This window comes from Schistocerca serialis, chromosome 9, assembly GCF_023864345.2.
Source record: "Schistocerca serialis cubense isolate TAMUIC-IGC-003099 chromosome 9, iqSchSeri2.2, whole genome shotgun sequence".
Taxonomy (NCBI): domain Eukaryota; kingdom Metazoa; phylum Arthropoda; class Insecta; order Orthoptera; family Acrididae; genus Schistocerca; species Schistocerca serialis.
In genome coordinates this window covers 466,880,997-466,899,020 of record NC_064646.1, presented here as the reverse complement: position 1 = coordinate 466,899,020, position 18,024 = coordinate 466,880,997, and the positions used below count along the sequence as shown (strand labels likewise).

At 43.7% G+C, this 18,024-nt stretch overlaps 1 protein-coding gene across 1 annotated transcript in view; it reads right to left on the bottom strand.

Annotated features, from left to right (window-relative positions):
* Nucleotides 1-18,024, bottom strand: part of LOC126419134 (regulator of microtubule dynamics protein 3-like) — an 86,137-nt gene that overhangs the window by 58,505 nt on the left and 9,608 nt on the right. Inside the window, exon 2 of the mRNA XM_050086240.1 lies at nt 3,213-3,327. Coding sequence (XP_049942197.1) covers nt 3,213-3,327 — 115 coding nt within the window. The remainder of the gene's footprint in view (nt 1-3,212; nt 3,328-18,024) is intronic.

Genomic DNA, 18,024 nt, shown 5'->3' with positions numbered 1-18,024 from the left:
TCTGAAGGCAACCAAGGAACTGTACATTAGGCATGACAGAAGTCTACCATAAATTCAGTAGTCCTGAACAGAACAAGCAAAAACATATGTTTTTATTATGAAAATTTGTGTAACAATTTGGAAACAAACTAATCGCACACAACCAATAAAAATGAGCATAGTTTGTTATAGAGTTATTAGAGAAGATAGTATTGACATTCTTTGGTTTTACACAACTAAATTGTCTTATGGCATCAACAGAAAGGTGCAGACGGTTAGGTACAGAACAAAAGAGTTCACAGAGTAGGGTATTCCAGGAAGTAATCAAGAATAAAATGTTCTTTTTGTAACATGAAGTCCAATATGCTGCTATTTGTATTGTTATCCAGTTACATAATATTCTTCTAACACTGAATGATTTCAAGCTACAACTCATTACTGAATATCTTTGAAACACTGTTACCATTATAACATTAAATAACTGCTTGAACTCATATCTTTGAAATACTGTTACTGTTATGAGATTAAAGAACCGCTTGAACTCAAACTCTTTCCACAAAAATACTCTTCCCTGACATAAACAAGAGTTCATTTTTTCATCTTGCAACGTACAAGCATGCTACATTTAGGACATTTCTACAGTAAACATACTTGTAATTATCAGGAAGAAACAGCATTAGGAAAGAACTTTTACAGAAACTGGCCAATGACAAACTAACTACGGGATGATAATGATTTTAATGCAAAACTGGGCAGGAAAAATGATATTTCAGCAGATAACTTTGGATATAATAGCAGGAATGACTGAGGTCAGGCCATACATTAGTAGAATTCACTGAGAGGAGCAACACATTTGCCTTTAATACATTTTTTGAGAGGAAAATAAATGAATAAAATAAAAGAGATTTGACAAGGACCAATGGAGCTAAACATAGAGCTAAAAATATATTTCACCAAACGATGAAGGAATTGTTTAAGTTGCAATGGAAATAGATTGCTATCCACTGCACAGAGCAGGCACTCAGTCTCAGGCAGAAGCTATGGAAAGAATATTTCTAGTATTTTTTCCATACTGCCTGTTTGCGACTCAGTGCCTCCTCTATGTTGAATACAAATCTATCCTTTCCATTTTGCCCACAACCAATAAAGCCGCAGCACATAATTCATTAAAGAATCTAACTCCTGTGAATAAATACTTTCAAATAACTGATTACTTTATGAATGAGTTGGTGTGTTATATCTCTGATACTAAGGATGTAAGGGACAAAATGTTTCTAAAACAATTTCAAATTGTACTTAAAGTTTGTTGGAAATCAGTATGTGCTCTCACTCTCAAATACTGGACAAATATAGTGTAGATAATTTCTGCTCTGTGAGTTATACTGCCTCACAAAATATAAATTGTATCTCGCTGGAATACCAGTCTCGCTGTGTTAAACCTTTAAAACAAGTTTACAATTCTTAATGACAAATGGTTGGTTCCCCCAAAAACTGTTAGGCAGGCAGCCAGCAACAGAGACTGTGTACCATGAAGCATGCTGTTTAGTGATATAGGTACCCTTGTCTACCAGGAGTGCTAGTTGTGTTTGAGGTGCAGGACAACTTCTGTGAGATTTGCTAGATAGAGAGGCATTGACAGAAGTGAAGTTGTGAGGAAGGTCACGAGTTATGCCCCAATAGCTAAGTCGATAAGGAGACTGCCTGCAACGGCAAGGTTCTCAGTTTGAGTGCCGGTCTGTCACACACTTATCTGCCAAGAAGTTTCAAATATTTTTATGTTAATCCTACCATGAATATGTGAAACAATGGTATAAAACCAAAACGAGAATCTGACACCAATCACAAATTAGTTCATTAACATTGTACAACAAATTTTGAGGTATTATTCCTCAACTTCAAGCATGTATTACTTCATCATCTTGGTTCATGCCTGATGGGTGATGTCAGTACGGCATTGGAAAGGACACACCAATATTACAAAATGTAAATTATCTTTTTCTTGTGCCTTTGTTCCGCATCTGCGCACGGTCGGCACAGTTATGAACAGGTTTGGGATCACAGTTAATTTACGGGGTGGTCAAATGCCCTTCCTCGTGCCGCCCTGTTACCTCCTGGGGCAAAATACACTTACCCTGATGGTCTGCACATAGTATGATTCATATGAAAGTGTGCAGGAGTTTTCAAAACTGCATACGAGGTGGATGGCACACCTAAGTACATCATTAATCCATCAGGTAGATTTCATTAGAGGCTGGCACACCTCGACCCGGAAGCAGCATTTTAACATGCACGGCTAGCTGGATGGTTTAATATAACAAAATGTAAATAAAAACATTATTTGTAGAACCTTTCAGCCGTTGGATGGGTTAATATAACAAAATGTAAATAAAACCATTATTTGTAGAACCTTTCAGCCACTGGATGGGTTAATATTACAAAATTTAAATAAAACCGTTATTGGTAGCACCTTTCAGTCTGAAAAGTAGCTACATTAACATTTGTTCAAGCATCTTAGAAAGACTGATTTTAATTAAACCTGCTAAAAAAGTCTTCCATTTATTTTAGTCTATAATTTTGTTCATGAAAATACTATACAATCTCTGCTAAGAAATGTTGTGAAAGTGACCACTGACTGGGATGCTTTTACATTTATTTCCACCCAGTAATCTGTACTACATTTACAATGAAGCATTTAATTTTGCTGCAATAGATGCAGATTGGAATGTCACACTAACCATACGCTTTGACAAAGAATTTTTATACAGCCAGAAATAAATTGGGCAATACATGCTGTTTATTCTTTACCCCACCACCTACTAATAGCTGTCTAAATAGAAATATGATAATTTCTTTCATTACTAGACGGAAAGTATTATGATGATTCTTGTAAGAGAAGACAACAGTAATTCTTTTTCTGTAATGTGCAACAAAGGAAGGTAATGAAGTGCCTGGAAAGCCTCAGGTTCAATCTCTGGCCAATGTGAAAAGTGCCCAGTTCCACCATGGTTTGGATTCCACGTTAAAATGTATGTCCTCCCTACAATGGGCTGGGAAGTCAATTCTACGGTCAGTGGAAAGCAATGACATACCACCTCTGACGGAACTGTGCCTTGTAAAGTACTGTAATGTTCAAAGCAATTTTCGGCTTGATGGCTGTTTTAATTTTTACTTTATAGCAGTGTCAGACAAAACTCTTTCGGAAGCACAATGTAGCAAAAGTAAAGGAAGCTTACTTGGTTGTAATGTTGTTCCAACAAATAAAATGCCGTCTGTTGTTGATCAGCACTGCCCCTCAGCAAACCGTCCACTTCACGGAGGAGGTTTGTCAGCTCAGAATCTCCAGTTTCACTGAAAGAGATTTACCCTAAATAAATAGGAGAACGTAATGAGACCTCAACATCACTATGTAAAATGCCCCTATAGGAGATAGCTCAGCAACACAAAATTTAAACTGAAGCAAAGTGTATATCAATTAAAACTTCTAAGTTCAGGTTGTGCAGTTGATTAAAAGTCAGTTACTAAAATTAACAAATCACCTTTCAAGTCAGTGGAACTGTACTCATCTTAGATTAAAACTCACCCCTAAATGGTACCATGCCCTCTGGATCCAGTCTTACTATACATGAAGGTGGTGGACAGTCACGAACAATACAAAAGCTGCCAAAGGATGATCCCCTGACCGCTGTAGATAAATGCCACCTGGTGGTGTTGCAAGTGACCGACGAAGAAAGGAAAGTATATAAAGGGTGTAGAGCCATATTTGGAATTATTTTAGCAACTATATGATCAACAAAGGGGAAATCCAATTCCATAACTGACTTTGACAAAGGACTGATTGCTACGGCCTGGGACCTAAGAAAGAGCATATCTGAAATAGCAAAGCTGCAGAGCATTTTTTTTTTTTTTTTTTTTTCCTTCTGCGACTGTCCTCATCATCTATGAAAAACAGTTGAAAGACGGTGAAACCATGAGTAGGCGACAAAGTGCCTGATGTTCACACTTCTTCACAGAACATGAAGGTCAATATGTGGCCGATAAGACAACACAGTACAATGTTGGTGCATGCACAACTATTTCAAAACACACCGTTCAGTACACTCTATAGAACACATAACTGCAAGCAGACGACATCTATGTGTTCCCGTGTTGACCCAAAGACATCATCAATAAAGATTGCAGTGGCACAGGATCATCGAGATTGCACCACAGATCAAAGGAAATGTGTCACTCGGATGGATAAATCATGTTTCTCATAACATCGGATCCACCATTATGTCCATATATCCACATGGCCAGGCAAACAGCTGCTCCAAACATGCGTACAGGTTGCTGGGTGTAGTAGGACATTCACTTTGGTTTCCCTGGAATCTACAGTGGTGATATAAGGCACAATGACATCTGTCGACTATGTGAACGTTAATGTGGACCGGCCCTATTCCCACGGTTGATATCATTGACATTAAAGCAGATCTTTAACAAGGATTACTGCCTATGTCACAAGGCCAGAATCATGCTGTGGCAGTTTGAGGAGGACAACAGTCAACTTATGAGAGCCTGAGCACCGAAGTTATCCCATCTGAACGTGACAAACACATTTGGATCACTATCGGGCACCAGCTACGCACCCACAAATCGACATTTATATTTTGGGAACTGGGTGACTTGTGCCTGGCCAGCTGATGCCACATACCTCGTCAGATCCGTGCCATGCAGAATCTTTCTTTATAATGTTACAAAGGTGTACCAATATGCTATTACACAGGGGTCACAATTTTTTTGGCCCAACTGTGATTCCCCCCCCCCCCCCCCCCCCCACTTCCCCCCACACACACACACACACAATAATATAAGTGTTTATAAAGGAAGACAGTAAAGAAGATTGGCTATGGCTTAGTGGAGGACCCATACTGGCAGTTTCCATAAGCAACTTGGGTAAACCACTGAAAATCCAAATCAGGATTGTGAGACACAGCTTCAGCTCCCATTCTCCATAATTGTCATTGTCAGCGGCGTCGGCGTCATCGTCATCATCTGTTCTGTCTTGCGCAGGTCCATCTCTCCCAGCTGTGTGTTCTCTATAGTTCAGCACAGTTGTTGCTGTCCTGTTCATTGCTTGCTGTCTTCTACTTCCCATTCCCCTCTTTCCCTTTACCATCCCTTGTCTTTCTTGCTGGAGTCAGTCAGTATGAGCATTTCTATACGTGGCCTAGTCAATATTTCCTTCTAGTGGCTAAATGTTTTCTATTCTCCCCTACACTTTCAGCATCTCCTCATTCCTCACACTTTCCAGTTTGCTCCATATACACATTCCCAGTACCTCCAGCTTTCTTTCCTCATCTTTTCACAAAATCCAGATCCCTATTCTGAATACATTCACAATATAGCATTTGGCCAATCTTTTCCTCAGGTCTTTATTTGGAGGATCAGATATAAATTTCTCCTTTCTGTTCAATGCTTTTCTTGGCTAATGCTAGTATCGAATCTCATTTTGGTGAAACGTTTTAGGTCATCTGTTATAATATTTTCAAGCAGACCTACTCAGATTTTGCTGCCTGCTCCATCTATCATAATTTTAGTCTACTCTTCCCTTGTGGGATAATATTCTGGGACAACTCTTCATTTAGGCAAAAAATTATTTTTCGCATAAAAGAATACAATTGGAATTATGTGTGGGGCTTTCACTCTTATGTCTTGCAGGCAGCTGGGCATATTAATCGAAGTTTTACAGTACATTTCTTTACTTAATAATAAGTTTGAGACTAACAGAGGTATTCACACATACACCACTGAATCTAAGTTTGGCCCAGCAAAAGGTGAAATATGCAGCTATAAAACTCTTTGAACTCTACCCCTGCAAATAAAATGTTTGACAGATGGTAGAAGTGTTTTCAAATGTAGATTAAAGATGGTTTCCTGAACAACTCATTCTATAGTACAGAGGAATTCTTGAATAGAAATGATTAGTCATTTTTACAGAAAAAACATGAATGGCCAGCTTATAGCCATACAATTTTTTTTTTTATTGCACTCTACATGTGTTTTGCTGAATAATCAGTACTACTGCCTCTAGTTCACAAGGACCCAGCTTAGATTTTCGCTATCTCCTCACATATTTTCTGAGGTAGGGAGGTATGAAATAGGGTCTAGTCGGCCTCATGAGGATGGTGATTATTTGAGTTGAGGGGCACTTGACATCATGGTCACCAGCGCCCTGACGAAAAGTGAGCAGGCTAATCTGATCAGTGGGGATGCAGACCGTCCACACATATGGAAGAGTTTATAATCCATTAAAGTCTGCCTCCCTTCACCACTAATTTAGAGATGAGGCCTGACAGTTCACTGAATTTCATCACCCTTGTAAAACTGGAATCAGTATCTGTGAGGATAGTGGGCAGATTGCCATCGAGACTGAGGGCTGCCTTAATATCACACGTTGTCAAAATGTGCTGAACTGAAAGTAGCAAGTGACAAACTTCACATTCTGGTGGATCCTCCCGCTGAAGGAAGAAGCCATGTGTTATAGGGCTATGTCCGATGCGCAGTCTGGTAAGCAGAACCTCCTTCCAGCAGTGAGGCTGACATGAAACCCGCCATGCCTTTGTGGTCGATTCGAGTGACCACAGTTTGTTTTCTGTCACCTGCAACCATTTAGTCTTCCACTGACGCATGTTGTGTCTGTCAGAAAAAAGAGATGACAGCGAGCAATGGAGAGACCATCCCGACATGATTCCTTGGTGGCTTTGTCGGCCATGTCGTTTCCCTGTATATTAATGTGGCCAAGTACCCAGCAAAAGATCACCTTCTTGCCATGTAATTAGAGCCGCTGTAAGGAGTCATGGATGAAACTTCCTGGCAGATTAAAACTGTGTGCCCGACCGAGACTCGAACTCGGGACCTGGTTGAGTCTCGGTCAGGCACACAGTTTTAATCTGCCAGGAAGTTTCATATCAGCGCACACTCTGCTGCAGAGTGAAAATCTCATTCTGGAGTCATGGATGAGCTGAATCAGCTAGTCTACTGGATACATTTGGGGAAGTGCTTGCAGTACACTGAGTGCATCAGAACAGACAAGAAACCTTGTATGGTGGTGTCTCCGAACTGTCTCCAGTGCCATCAGAAAGATATATAATTCCGCATCATAATTTGTAAATAGTTCCAGAAGACACACTTTAAAAACTCTATCAGGGAAAACAGCATAACAACCTTCTCTTGTTGGGATCCATCTGTATAAACATCAATAAACTGTGGTATGTACTTAAAATGGATGAAAACAAAGTTGTAAAAACATAATCTGGAGTACAAGTTTTCTTGTACTGTGTCAAGCTTAAAATTACTCTGGGTGTCTGAGGACGCCAAGATGACAATGTGTTCCTTCCCTGGCTGTATATTTTGACGCCTGATACATCTAGATCCTTGAAACAGTTTGTAGCAAATGTCCCAAATGTTTTGGTCGCATGGAGCCGAATCCTGATCAGCTGTTCAAAGGCGGTTTCAGCCACAGAACTAAATGCCAATGACAGAAGTGACACAGGAGATTTTCAGCACTTGTTGAGCCAAGAGGATATGTCGATGAATTCGGAGTAGTGGTTCACCAACCTCTAGACACAGACCCAGAACTGGGCTGGTCCGAAAGGCTCCAACTGATATCTGAATGCCCTCATGGTGGACGGCATCTAACATCTTGAGGTAGGAGGTACGGGCTGCTCTGCTGCAATAATCTAAATGTGAGCGAACAAATGCCCTATAAAACTGCAGGAGCCAGGACCTGTCAGCTCCCCATGTTTTTCCACTAAGGCGTTTCAAAATATTCAATGACTGGAAGCCCTTTGTTCGTAGGACTTTCAGGTGTGAGAGCCATTTCGAGCCAAACAATAAACCCAAGAAGCGCACAGCTTTTTGAAAAAGTAAAATATTTTCCCCCATCGTGAGCAGTGGTTAGTTTAAACTTCGACGAGCACAGTTTAAACTGGCACATGTAGTCTTCTCAGTTGAGAACCGAAAACCAGTTGCCCTGGGACAAGTTTCCAGCCTCCTCATGGTCAGCTGTAGCTGCCTCGTTGTCATCGTATGCTCAGAGGAAGAGTAGAAGATTGCAAAGTCATACACAAACAAAGAGCATTTGACAGGGCTCCCGAATGCAGAGGAAATGCCATTGATAGCGATGGCAAACAATGTGATACTGAGGACACTACCTTGGGGAACCCCATTCTCTTGAACATAGAGTCACACAAGGCATCACCAACGCAATATCGAAAATGCCGATCCTCGAGAAAGGATTGGATAAGAAGTGGCAGGTGTCCATGCAGTCCCCATTCATGAAGTTGGCGAAGGGTGTTGTACCTCCAAGTAGTGACATATGCTTTTTCGAGGTCAAAAACCAAATGGTTTCTGCGTAAGAAGGACTCTGTGTTGCCATCTCCAGAAGAATTAAGTTGTTAAGGGTGGAACAGTAGCACCTGAAACAGCCCTGGGAGCAGGTCAGGTGACATCAGGATTCAAGCAGATAGACGAGGCAGTGGTTGACCATGCGTTCAAGAGTCTTAACCATACAACTGGTAAGTGTACACTCCGGTAACTCTTCGGGAGGGGGGGAGGGGGGGGGGGGGGGGGGTGCGGGGGGCACCACTATGGTCTTTGCTTGGTTTCCAGAATGGAATTAATATTGCCTCCTTCCAAGTTGTGGGGTACTGACCATCAAACCAGATCTGATTGAGCAAGAGAGGAGCTGTCCTTTCACTTCAGGGCACAGATGATGAAGCATGGCATAATGTATCTCATGAGGACCTGGAGCAGTGTCTCTGGTTGCAGACAAAGCTGATTCCATTTCCCACGCGGAAGACGGAATATTTTAGAAATTGAGCAGGAGCTTGTTTGGTTGGCACAGATACAGTAAAGAAGTGTTCAGCTAAAACCTGAGCCATGTATTCTGGCACGTCCACCAAGACCACACTACTTGACAAGGCCGTAAGGGGACATGGGCATGTGGTGCCCTTGCCGGAAATCCGTTAGGTTGAGTCCTAAACTTGTGCAGTGGAAGTGGACCAAATAATGGAAGTCATGAATTCCTTCCACGAATCCCTCCTCCATTCTTTTATCACTTGCACTCACATGTGCTCGCGCAGATCTGAAGGCATGAAGGTTTTCTGTAGTTAGACAGTGTTTGAAGTTTCGAAGAGCTGTTTGTCTGCTTCTGATTGCCAATCGACAGGTATCATTCCGCCAAGGTACAGGCCGTCTGTCGCCTGAGATGCTTACCAAAGTGAGGGATGGACTCTGCAGCAGCCCATTGCATCTCACAAGTGATATGCTCCACTGTTTCCTGTGCACAACTCTTTTGTCCAAAAATAACCTGTTGACTGTACTGCAACCAATTTGCCCTTTGTGCCATCCATCTGCTGGCCTCCTGTCAGCCACCGTCCTAGTCAGCAGATGGATCCACACTGACAAGTGGTCCCTACAATGTAAATCTTTAGCCACTTTCCACTGAAATGCATCTGCAACAGCTGGGGAACAAAAACAAAGGTCAATGGCTGCAAAAGACCCTGTAACTGTGGAAAAGTGTGTCAGCTGAGCCGCATTCAGAAGGCAGATATTCTCAGAATGGCCGAGTCACTCAATCATCTGACCTCTGGAGCAAGTGGCAGCCGAGCCTCACAGCACACTGTGTGTATTGAAGCCCCCCCCCCCCCCCCCCAAAACATAGAAGAAGAGTGCCAAACTGCAGTAGTCTCCTCAATTGTGTGGAGTTTATTACTGAAGACAGCAGCGCAGAGTCCAAAGGGTGATGAGAGTAGCATCAGTCTATAGCCTGCAAGCTGCTCAGTGAGTCCATACCTATTGAAACACTGTGGAGGGAAGCCTGAGTAACAAAATGGAGGGGCCTGTTAATGGCCAGCAGCTCGACTGTGAATGCACTACACTACACGATCCTGGCAGTAAATGGTGTTCCATTGGAGAAGATGTAAAAGCGTATCCCGCCTTAGCTATTGTTTTAAAATCATCAGTGTAGAAGATGGTAGACCCTATAACACTTCAAGGATGGACCATACAATACGCTGGCATATCATAGGGGCAAAAGAGACCTTGGGACCCTGGAACAGGTCAGTTCTAATCCACGGTTGAGGCACCATCCAAGGAGGGATGCGGGAGGAAATACACGGGGCACTTTCCAGTGAACGGAGATGGAGATCCTGACAGAGGGAAGTGAGGTGCATTCCAATTCGCAATCCTACCCGAGGGCAGGTATCAGGCGTGAGATAGCCCCCATTTGCAAAGACGACACAGTGCGTGGGATAGTCAGGGAATTGTCGAATAGCAATTGTGTAAGAAACTACGAGTTGGCTTCACCGTATTTGTAAGGGGGAATCCAAGCTTCTGTGAGGTGACTTAACAGTAGTAGTGCAAAAGCCACTGACAGCCAGACACAACCCACGATGATGAACAGCATCAAGAAGTTTCGGAGTGGAAGGAGTCACAGAGCCACTAATCCGACAATCATAATCAGGTGTGGACAAAAGCAGAGCGTGGTAAATATAGCGAAGGGTACCATGGTCTGCGCCACACAATGTATTGGAAAGAAGGCAGAGAGCATTAAGCTTCCGCATGCATGTAGCTTCGAAGTGGCTAATATGGGGCAGCCACGTCTACTTTTTATTAAAAAGAAGATCCGAGAAAAAGGACTGTGTTACAACATCCAGGCACTGTTACCTAAATGAAGTTCTGGATCAGGGTGTACTGTGGGTCAACAGCAAAAACATATAACCCATGTTTTGGAGGGAGAAAACTGGTAGCCACGGGAAAACGACAATGCAGAGGCCCGTCGGATGGCACACTGGAGCTGGCAGTCAGCAGATGTTACTGAGTGGGAAATGCACCAGATCCAAAAATTGTCAACATACAGCACCGGCGTAACCAGAGGCTCAACAGAGGTTACGAGCCCACTGATGGCAATGAGGAAGAGTGTGACACTCGATGCTGAACCCTGTGGGATACTTGTCTCCTGGATCCAAGACATGCTGAGTTAAGTGTCAACTCTCACATGAAAGAGCCAGTGGGATAAAAATTCACAGATAAAAACCGAAAGAGGGTAACTAAACTGTGACGGCACCAAGCCATGCCTTATGTAGGTCAAAGAACCTCTCGCAAAGTGTGTAGCGAGGTGTTCTACAAGAGCCACTGGATCAGCACACAGAGCACCCTGTGCGATCGACCCTGGACAGCTGGTTGTTGCTGGTGGCCCAGGAGACCACAGAGCCTGGACCAAACCTGCGATGAAGAGGCATTTTTGTGTCCCAAGGGAGGAAACAGCACTCCCAGAATTCCTTTTTACATTAATTAATAAGGTAGCGAGCCTTATCATGGAGATGCTTAAAAGTGATAAGGCTGGTTTGTGAAGGGTGTTGTTTGAATTGTTGCAGCACCTATCGGCGGTCCCGGATGTTGACCGCTACATCCACGGCCCGTCACACTACCACTCGCCAACGAGGGGGACCTGTGGATAGGAGGACGGCAGTACCAGCGGCATGAAGAACAGTGTCAGAGATGTCTTGCACGACTGCATCAATGCGATCCAAGAGATAGGTCTTAAAGTGCACAGCAGATGTATATAAATGCCAACTGGCTCAGCGGAATGCCCGATGTGGGGCCTGTCATTCTAGTGGCAGCAATGGAATACAAGAATCATCGGAAAGCGCTCACTGTCGTAATGATCATCATGGGGTGACCAATGTAGTGAAGCCGCAAGAGTAGGGGAGTAGATCATAAGATTGACAGCAGAAAAGGTGCCACTAGCGGCACTGAAGTGGTATTCCCACAGGGTGTGAAGTGCATTAAAAGTCCCCGAGGAGGAGATATACGGGTGGGAGTTGCTGTATTAAAATAGGCAGTTCAGCATAAGGAAGTAGCCTACCTGAACTGAGGTAAATATTGCAAATGGTGATTGCTGGGGTCGTTCGCACTTGTACTGCTATTGCTATCAGATTGGTACGAAGGGAGATCGAGTAACTAATGACACTGGTGCGATTAAAAGCACAGACTCCTATAGATACTGTCTCAGAGAATGCAAGGTTCCAATAGAACACCTTATAACCACGCAATGTTGGAGAATGGTCATCACAGAAGTGTGTTTCTTGAAGAGCAAGACAGAAGGCAGAATAAGAGGAAAAAAAGGTGTATTTCCAGTAGGTGACAGTAATATCCATTGCAATTCCAATGGATTATAATGTGGAAGTCCAGGTTACACATACAGCAGCCGAGGAGAGGTCATGTCACCTGGTCAGTGGTCATCACTGATGAGGGCAGGGCGACATCCATAAAAACTGGGGCTAATTCGGAGTGAGGAGGAGGGGGCAGAGCCCTCCATGATATCAGGGAAGCCTCATCCTTGGGCTTGCGCTGCTTCTTCTTCTGTTATCAGTAAGGGAATAGATGGCAGTGGTGTCCAGGTAAGACAGAGAGTGAACGACTTTGGGGCCATCTGGGCATGGGTCCCTCATCTGACCAGAAGGAGTAGGCTTCCTGTCTTGACGACGCAAAGGAGGGGTGTTAGAGAGGGAGCAGAAGCCAGAGGAGAGGGTTTCTTCTCTGGAGGAGGAGGAAGAGGAGGTGGAGGAGGAGGAGGAGCAGTTCCTTGAGGAAAATGGATGGGAGCTGCTGACGAGGGGAGGGGTGGGGGAAGGAGAGCTGGACCGGGTTTAGAAGGAGGGGAAGACAAAGGCAAAGGCTGATGAGAGAGTCACATGGTGAAGTCTGTCACACTTCTTCTAGATCTCAAAGTAGCTGAGATGGTCAAAGATCTTTATTTCCTGGATTATTTTTTCCTTTGTATACACTGGACACTACTGAGTGGCAAGAATGTAGATCAGAGCAGTTGACACATTTAGATGGTGGGGTGCAGGGGCTCCCCACATGAAGAGTGCGGAAACAGTCACCACAGATGACAGTGGCACTGCAGCGTGAGAATATGTGGCTGAACTTCAAGCAATGCATGGAAGGTGGAACATTGGTTTGATGTTGCACCTGTATAACATCACCTTAACTCAACTGCCTGGATGAAAGTGCCAGTGTCTACTCAACTGCCCTTTGGGCCTCTCTCGACATGCAGGATGAAATTAACACCATTTCGTTCCAAATCAGTTCCAAGTTCATCGTCAAACTGGAGGAGAAAATCCCTATGAAAAATTACACCCTATGACATACTGAGAGACATTTGAAGAGTGATACTCACTGGGATGTCTTCTAAACGGTTGCCGGCACGGAGGGAAGCCAACTAAAAAACAGAGGAATGTGTCTGCTGGTGGCAAAAGTCTCCCCGTCAGTCCTGGTACAGACTGATAACCCCAGAAAGGGTTTTGCCCTAAGCCGGAGGACTTGGCCGTCCTCCCAGCAAAGAAGGATCAAGGCCAGGAAGGCAGAAATAGGAACTAAGACAGAACTATTCCTAGCAAGAGACGTGGCCGCAGAAGAGCGGCGAGAGAGTTTAACATGTGTCACGTGTCAGTAACACCACCCAATCTGATCAGGGGCTCATATGGTGGGCCCCACCCAGCCACAACAAACACCACCTGGCATGAGTTCTGATGCCCCGAAAAGATAGCCAACCCTTTCGGGGTTCCATGAGGTGTTTACTGCACAGGTACCAAGAGTGTGATGCCTGTGGTGTCAGGGGGCTCTGCCAGATGGGTACAGAATAGCCCCACACACAAGGACTGGCTACTGAGCTAGTGACCTAGCAAGGATGTGAAAGGGCTATGTTGGGGAGGGAGAGGAAGAGGGGAAAATGGAGAGGAAGAGGAGAGGAACCCATGCCAAAGATGCTAGGGAAGGAGCTCTTCCCCTTCTGGCTCACAATACAGATGTAAAATTTGGAGATGGAGGTCAAACCCCTTCGGAGAAAAAGCAAACAAATCAAAACCGCTAAACAAAATGAAGTCAGGAGGATAAAGAAACGTTGCAATAGCTCGGGAACCCTTGTGCACAACTCACATACCCACAAAAGAGATGTGAGTCCCCCTTGGGCCGTACAAACTCAGAAACAAGTTAGTGCCATAATAATGCAAGAGGTGAGCAGAAAACGTAGAAAGTATGAAACACAACAAAGCATCTGGTGCTGGAGGAATAATGATAGAGCTGGTGAAGAATTCCCTTTTTAAGATATTTGAATTCCTTGCAGGAGTCTTTAAAAGCTCTAAGAATGGAGAGGAAATCCCAGGTGCATGGAAATTAACTTCTATAAATTCCAGACTTGAAAAAAGAAACAAAAGAAGACTGTATTCACTATACAAGAAGTGTTATGTTATTTGTGGATAGGCTGTATGGACAAATCATACAACCAAAATTGAAAAGCAGGTAGAGGTGCAAAGTATGTTTAGGTGTAGTAGATCATGCATAGATAATGTATTTTGCCTCAAGCTGCAAGCAGAATATTTAGGCAAATAGTATATGGGAAGGTGACAGATATGATAAGCTTATTTATTGATTTGAAGAAGGCTTAAGCTCGATTCATGCTCAATGGAAAAGAATGTCAAAAGAATCTGAGCTATTTCACATTGAATCAACAAGTGCTATAACCTGACCCTCTTGGATTTATCTGAAATTTAGTATGCATGTAGTAGTCAAAAATAGTAACAAAACAATTTTTCACATTTTTCAGACAGAAGGTTACTGAGTAATAAAGGGTGCATAAAAAAATCAAATTTTTGATGAGTAGAACGATGCTGATTTGTTAACATCTTGTGTTCTAATCAAGCTAGAGAAATGGAGTTCATTTGAAACCTCTTTTAAAGACTTTTCATATGATATAAAACACAATGTACCAAAATTATATACTTTTTTATAATAAAAGCAGCATCACTGAATTTTCTAAATTTTTAAAATTGGTATTCTTAAAATTCTCAAAAATAGTGTGTGAAAAATACTGTTTTCCTCTACATATTCTGAAAATCTGAACTTGGGATGAGCATGGAATCACTTAGAAAAGTAATTTTATGTTCAAGATGGCACTGTAAAAGATTTTCAAAATCTAATTTACTTCAAATATTCAGCCTACATCTCATCAGCTACATGTTATTGTACAGCTAAATGTGGACATCAAAATAAAATGGCTCAAAATAGATAGTCAGAAGAAAACAATCATATTTGCCTTATCAGTGCTGAATTAAACAATGGAAAAACCAGGATGGAATGTAACACTATTACAGAAGGGAAGTTGCTGCTCACCATACAGTGGAGATGCTGAGTCAAGATAGGCACAACAAAAAGATTCACACATTGTCAGCAACAGACACATATACACACATGCACACACACACTCATGCAAATGCAACTTGCACACGTCTGCAGTCTCAGACAACTGAAACCACATTCAGTTGTCTGAGACTACAGACGTGTGTGTACGTTGCGTTTGAGTCAGTGCATGTGTGTATGTGTGTCTATTGCTGAGAAAGGCCTTGATGGCCGAAAGCTATAACTGTGTGAATCTTTTTGTTGTGCCTATCGCGGCTCAACTTCTCTGCTATATGGTGAGTATTGTTACAGTATTGAATTAAACAGTACAAATTGTAAGAATACGAGAGAAGGAAAGTTGCTACTCACCATATAGCGGAGATGCTGAGCTGGGATAGGCACAATAAAAAGATTCACACAATCAAAGCTGTCGGCCATTAAGGACTTTGTCAGCAGTAGATACACACAAAAAAAGTGCAACTTGCACTCACATCTGCAGTCTCAGAGAGCTGAAACTACACTGCAAGCAGCAACACCAGTGCACGATGGGAGTGGCGACTGGGTGGGAGTAGGAGGAGGCTAGGGCAGGGAGGGGGAGGGATAGTATGGTGGGAGTGGCAGACAGTGAAGTGTTGCAGTTTAGATGGAGGGTAGGAGAGAAGGTGTGGAGGGGGGAGAGGGTAAGTAGCAGAAAGGAGAGTAATAATAATAATAAAAAAAGAAATTAAAAAACTGGGTGTGGCGGTGAAAAGACGGCTGTGTAGTGCTGGAATGGGAACAAGGAAGGGGCTGGATGGGTGAGGACAGTGACTAACGAAGGTTGAGGCCAGGAGGATTACGGGAACGTAGAATGTATAGCAGGGAAAGTTCCCACCTGCGCAATTCAGAAAAGCTGGTGTCAGTGGGAAGGATCCATATGGCACAGGCTGTTAAGCAGTCATTGAGATGAGGGGTATCATGTTTGGCTGCGTGTTCAGTTACAGGGTGGTCCACTTGTTTTTTGGCCACAGTTTGTCGGTGGCCGTTCATGCGGACAGACAGCTTGTTGGTTGTCATGCCTGCATAGAATGCATCACAGTGGTTGCAGCTTAGCTTGTAGATCACATGACTGGTTTCACAGGTAGCCCTGCCTTTGATGTGATAGGTAATGTTAGTGACCGGACTGGAGTAGGTGGTTGTAGGAGGATGAATGGAAAAGGTCTTGCATCTAGGTCTATTACAAGGGTATGAGCTATGAAGTAAGGGATTGGGAGCAGGGGTTGTATAAGGATGGACGAGTATATTGTGTAGGTTTGGTGGATGGCAAAATACCATGGTATGAGGGGGTGCGAAGGATAGTGGGTAGGACATGTCTCATTTCAGGGCACGACGAGAGGTAATCGAAAGCCTGGTGCAGAATGTAATTCAGTTGCTCCAGTACTGAGTTACGAGGGGAATGCTGCTCTGTGGCCGGACTGTGGGACTTTGGAAGGTGGTGGGAGACTGGAAAGATAAGGCACAGGAGATTTGTTTTTGTACAAGGATGGGAGGATAATTACGGTCAGTGAAGGCTTCAGTGGGACTCTCGGTATATTTTGAGAGGGACTGCTCGTCACTGCAGTTGCGATGACCACGGGTGGCTAGGCTGTACGGGACTTCTTGGTATGAAAGGACAGAGGTACTGATGTCGCCATGTCTGAGGCGGAGGTCAACATCTAGGAAGGTAGCTTGTTGCGTTGAGTAGGACCAGGTGAAATGGGGGAGAAGTTGAGGTTCTGGAGGAATGTGAATAAGGTGTCCTCACCTTCAATCCAGATAGCAAAGATGTCATCAATGAATCTGAGCCAGGTTAGGGGTTTAGGATTTTGGGTTTTTACGAAGGATTCCTCTGGATGGCCCATGAATAGGTTAACATAGGATGGTGCCATACGGGTGCCCATAGCCGTACTGCGGATTTGTTTGTAGGTAATGCCTTCAAAGGAGAAGTAATTGTGGATGAGGACATAGTTGGTCACGCAGACTAGGATGGAGGTTGTTGGTCTGGAATCCATAGGGCGTCTGGAAAGGTAGTGTTCAATAGCAGTAAGGCCATGAGAATTAGGAATGTTAGTGTACAGGGAGGTGGTATCAATAGTGACAAGCAGGGCAACGTGTGGTAAAGGGAGAGGAACTGTGGAGAGTCGATCGAGGAAATGGTTGGTATCTTTTATATAGGAGGATAGGTTCTGGGTAATAGGTTGAAGGTGTTGGTCTACGAGAGCAGAGATTCTCTCGGTAGGGGCACAGTAACTGGCCACAATGGGGCGTCCTGGGTGGTTGGGTTTATGGACTTTGGGAAGCATGTAGAATGTGGGAGTACGGGGAGTGGTAGGGGTAGGTAGACAGATGGACTATGGGGAGAGGTTCTGGGATGGGCCTAAGGATTTGAGTAGTGACTGGAGATCCTGCTGGATTGCTGGAATGGAGTCCTTCTGCCATATAAACCTTGCGGTTCAAAACTACGGTGGTGGAGCCTTTGTCTGCAGGTAGGATTATAAGATCGGGATCAGTTTTTAGATGGTGGACAGCGGTTCTTTCTGTGTATATAAGGTTAGTATGCATGTTGAGGGATTTAGGAAATGATGGTGAGGCAAGGTTCGAGGATAAGAAATTCTGGGAAGTTAACAGGGGGTGGTTTGTAGGCAGTGGGGGTGGATCACGGTTGGCTGGAGGAGTGAACTGAGTTAGGCAAGGTTCAATGTTGGTCTTTGGTTGAGTCTGATTGATCAGGTTGGTGGCAAAAAAGTGTTTCCACTATGGGGACCGGGAGGAGAGAAGACCTTTAACTAGTCCTGCATGGTTGAA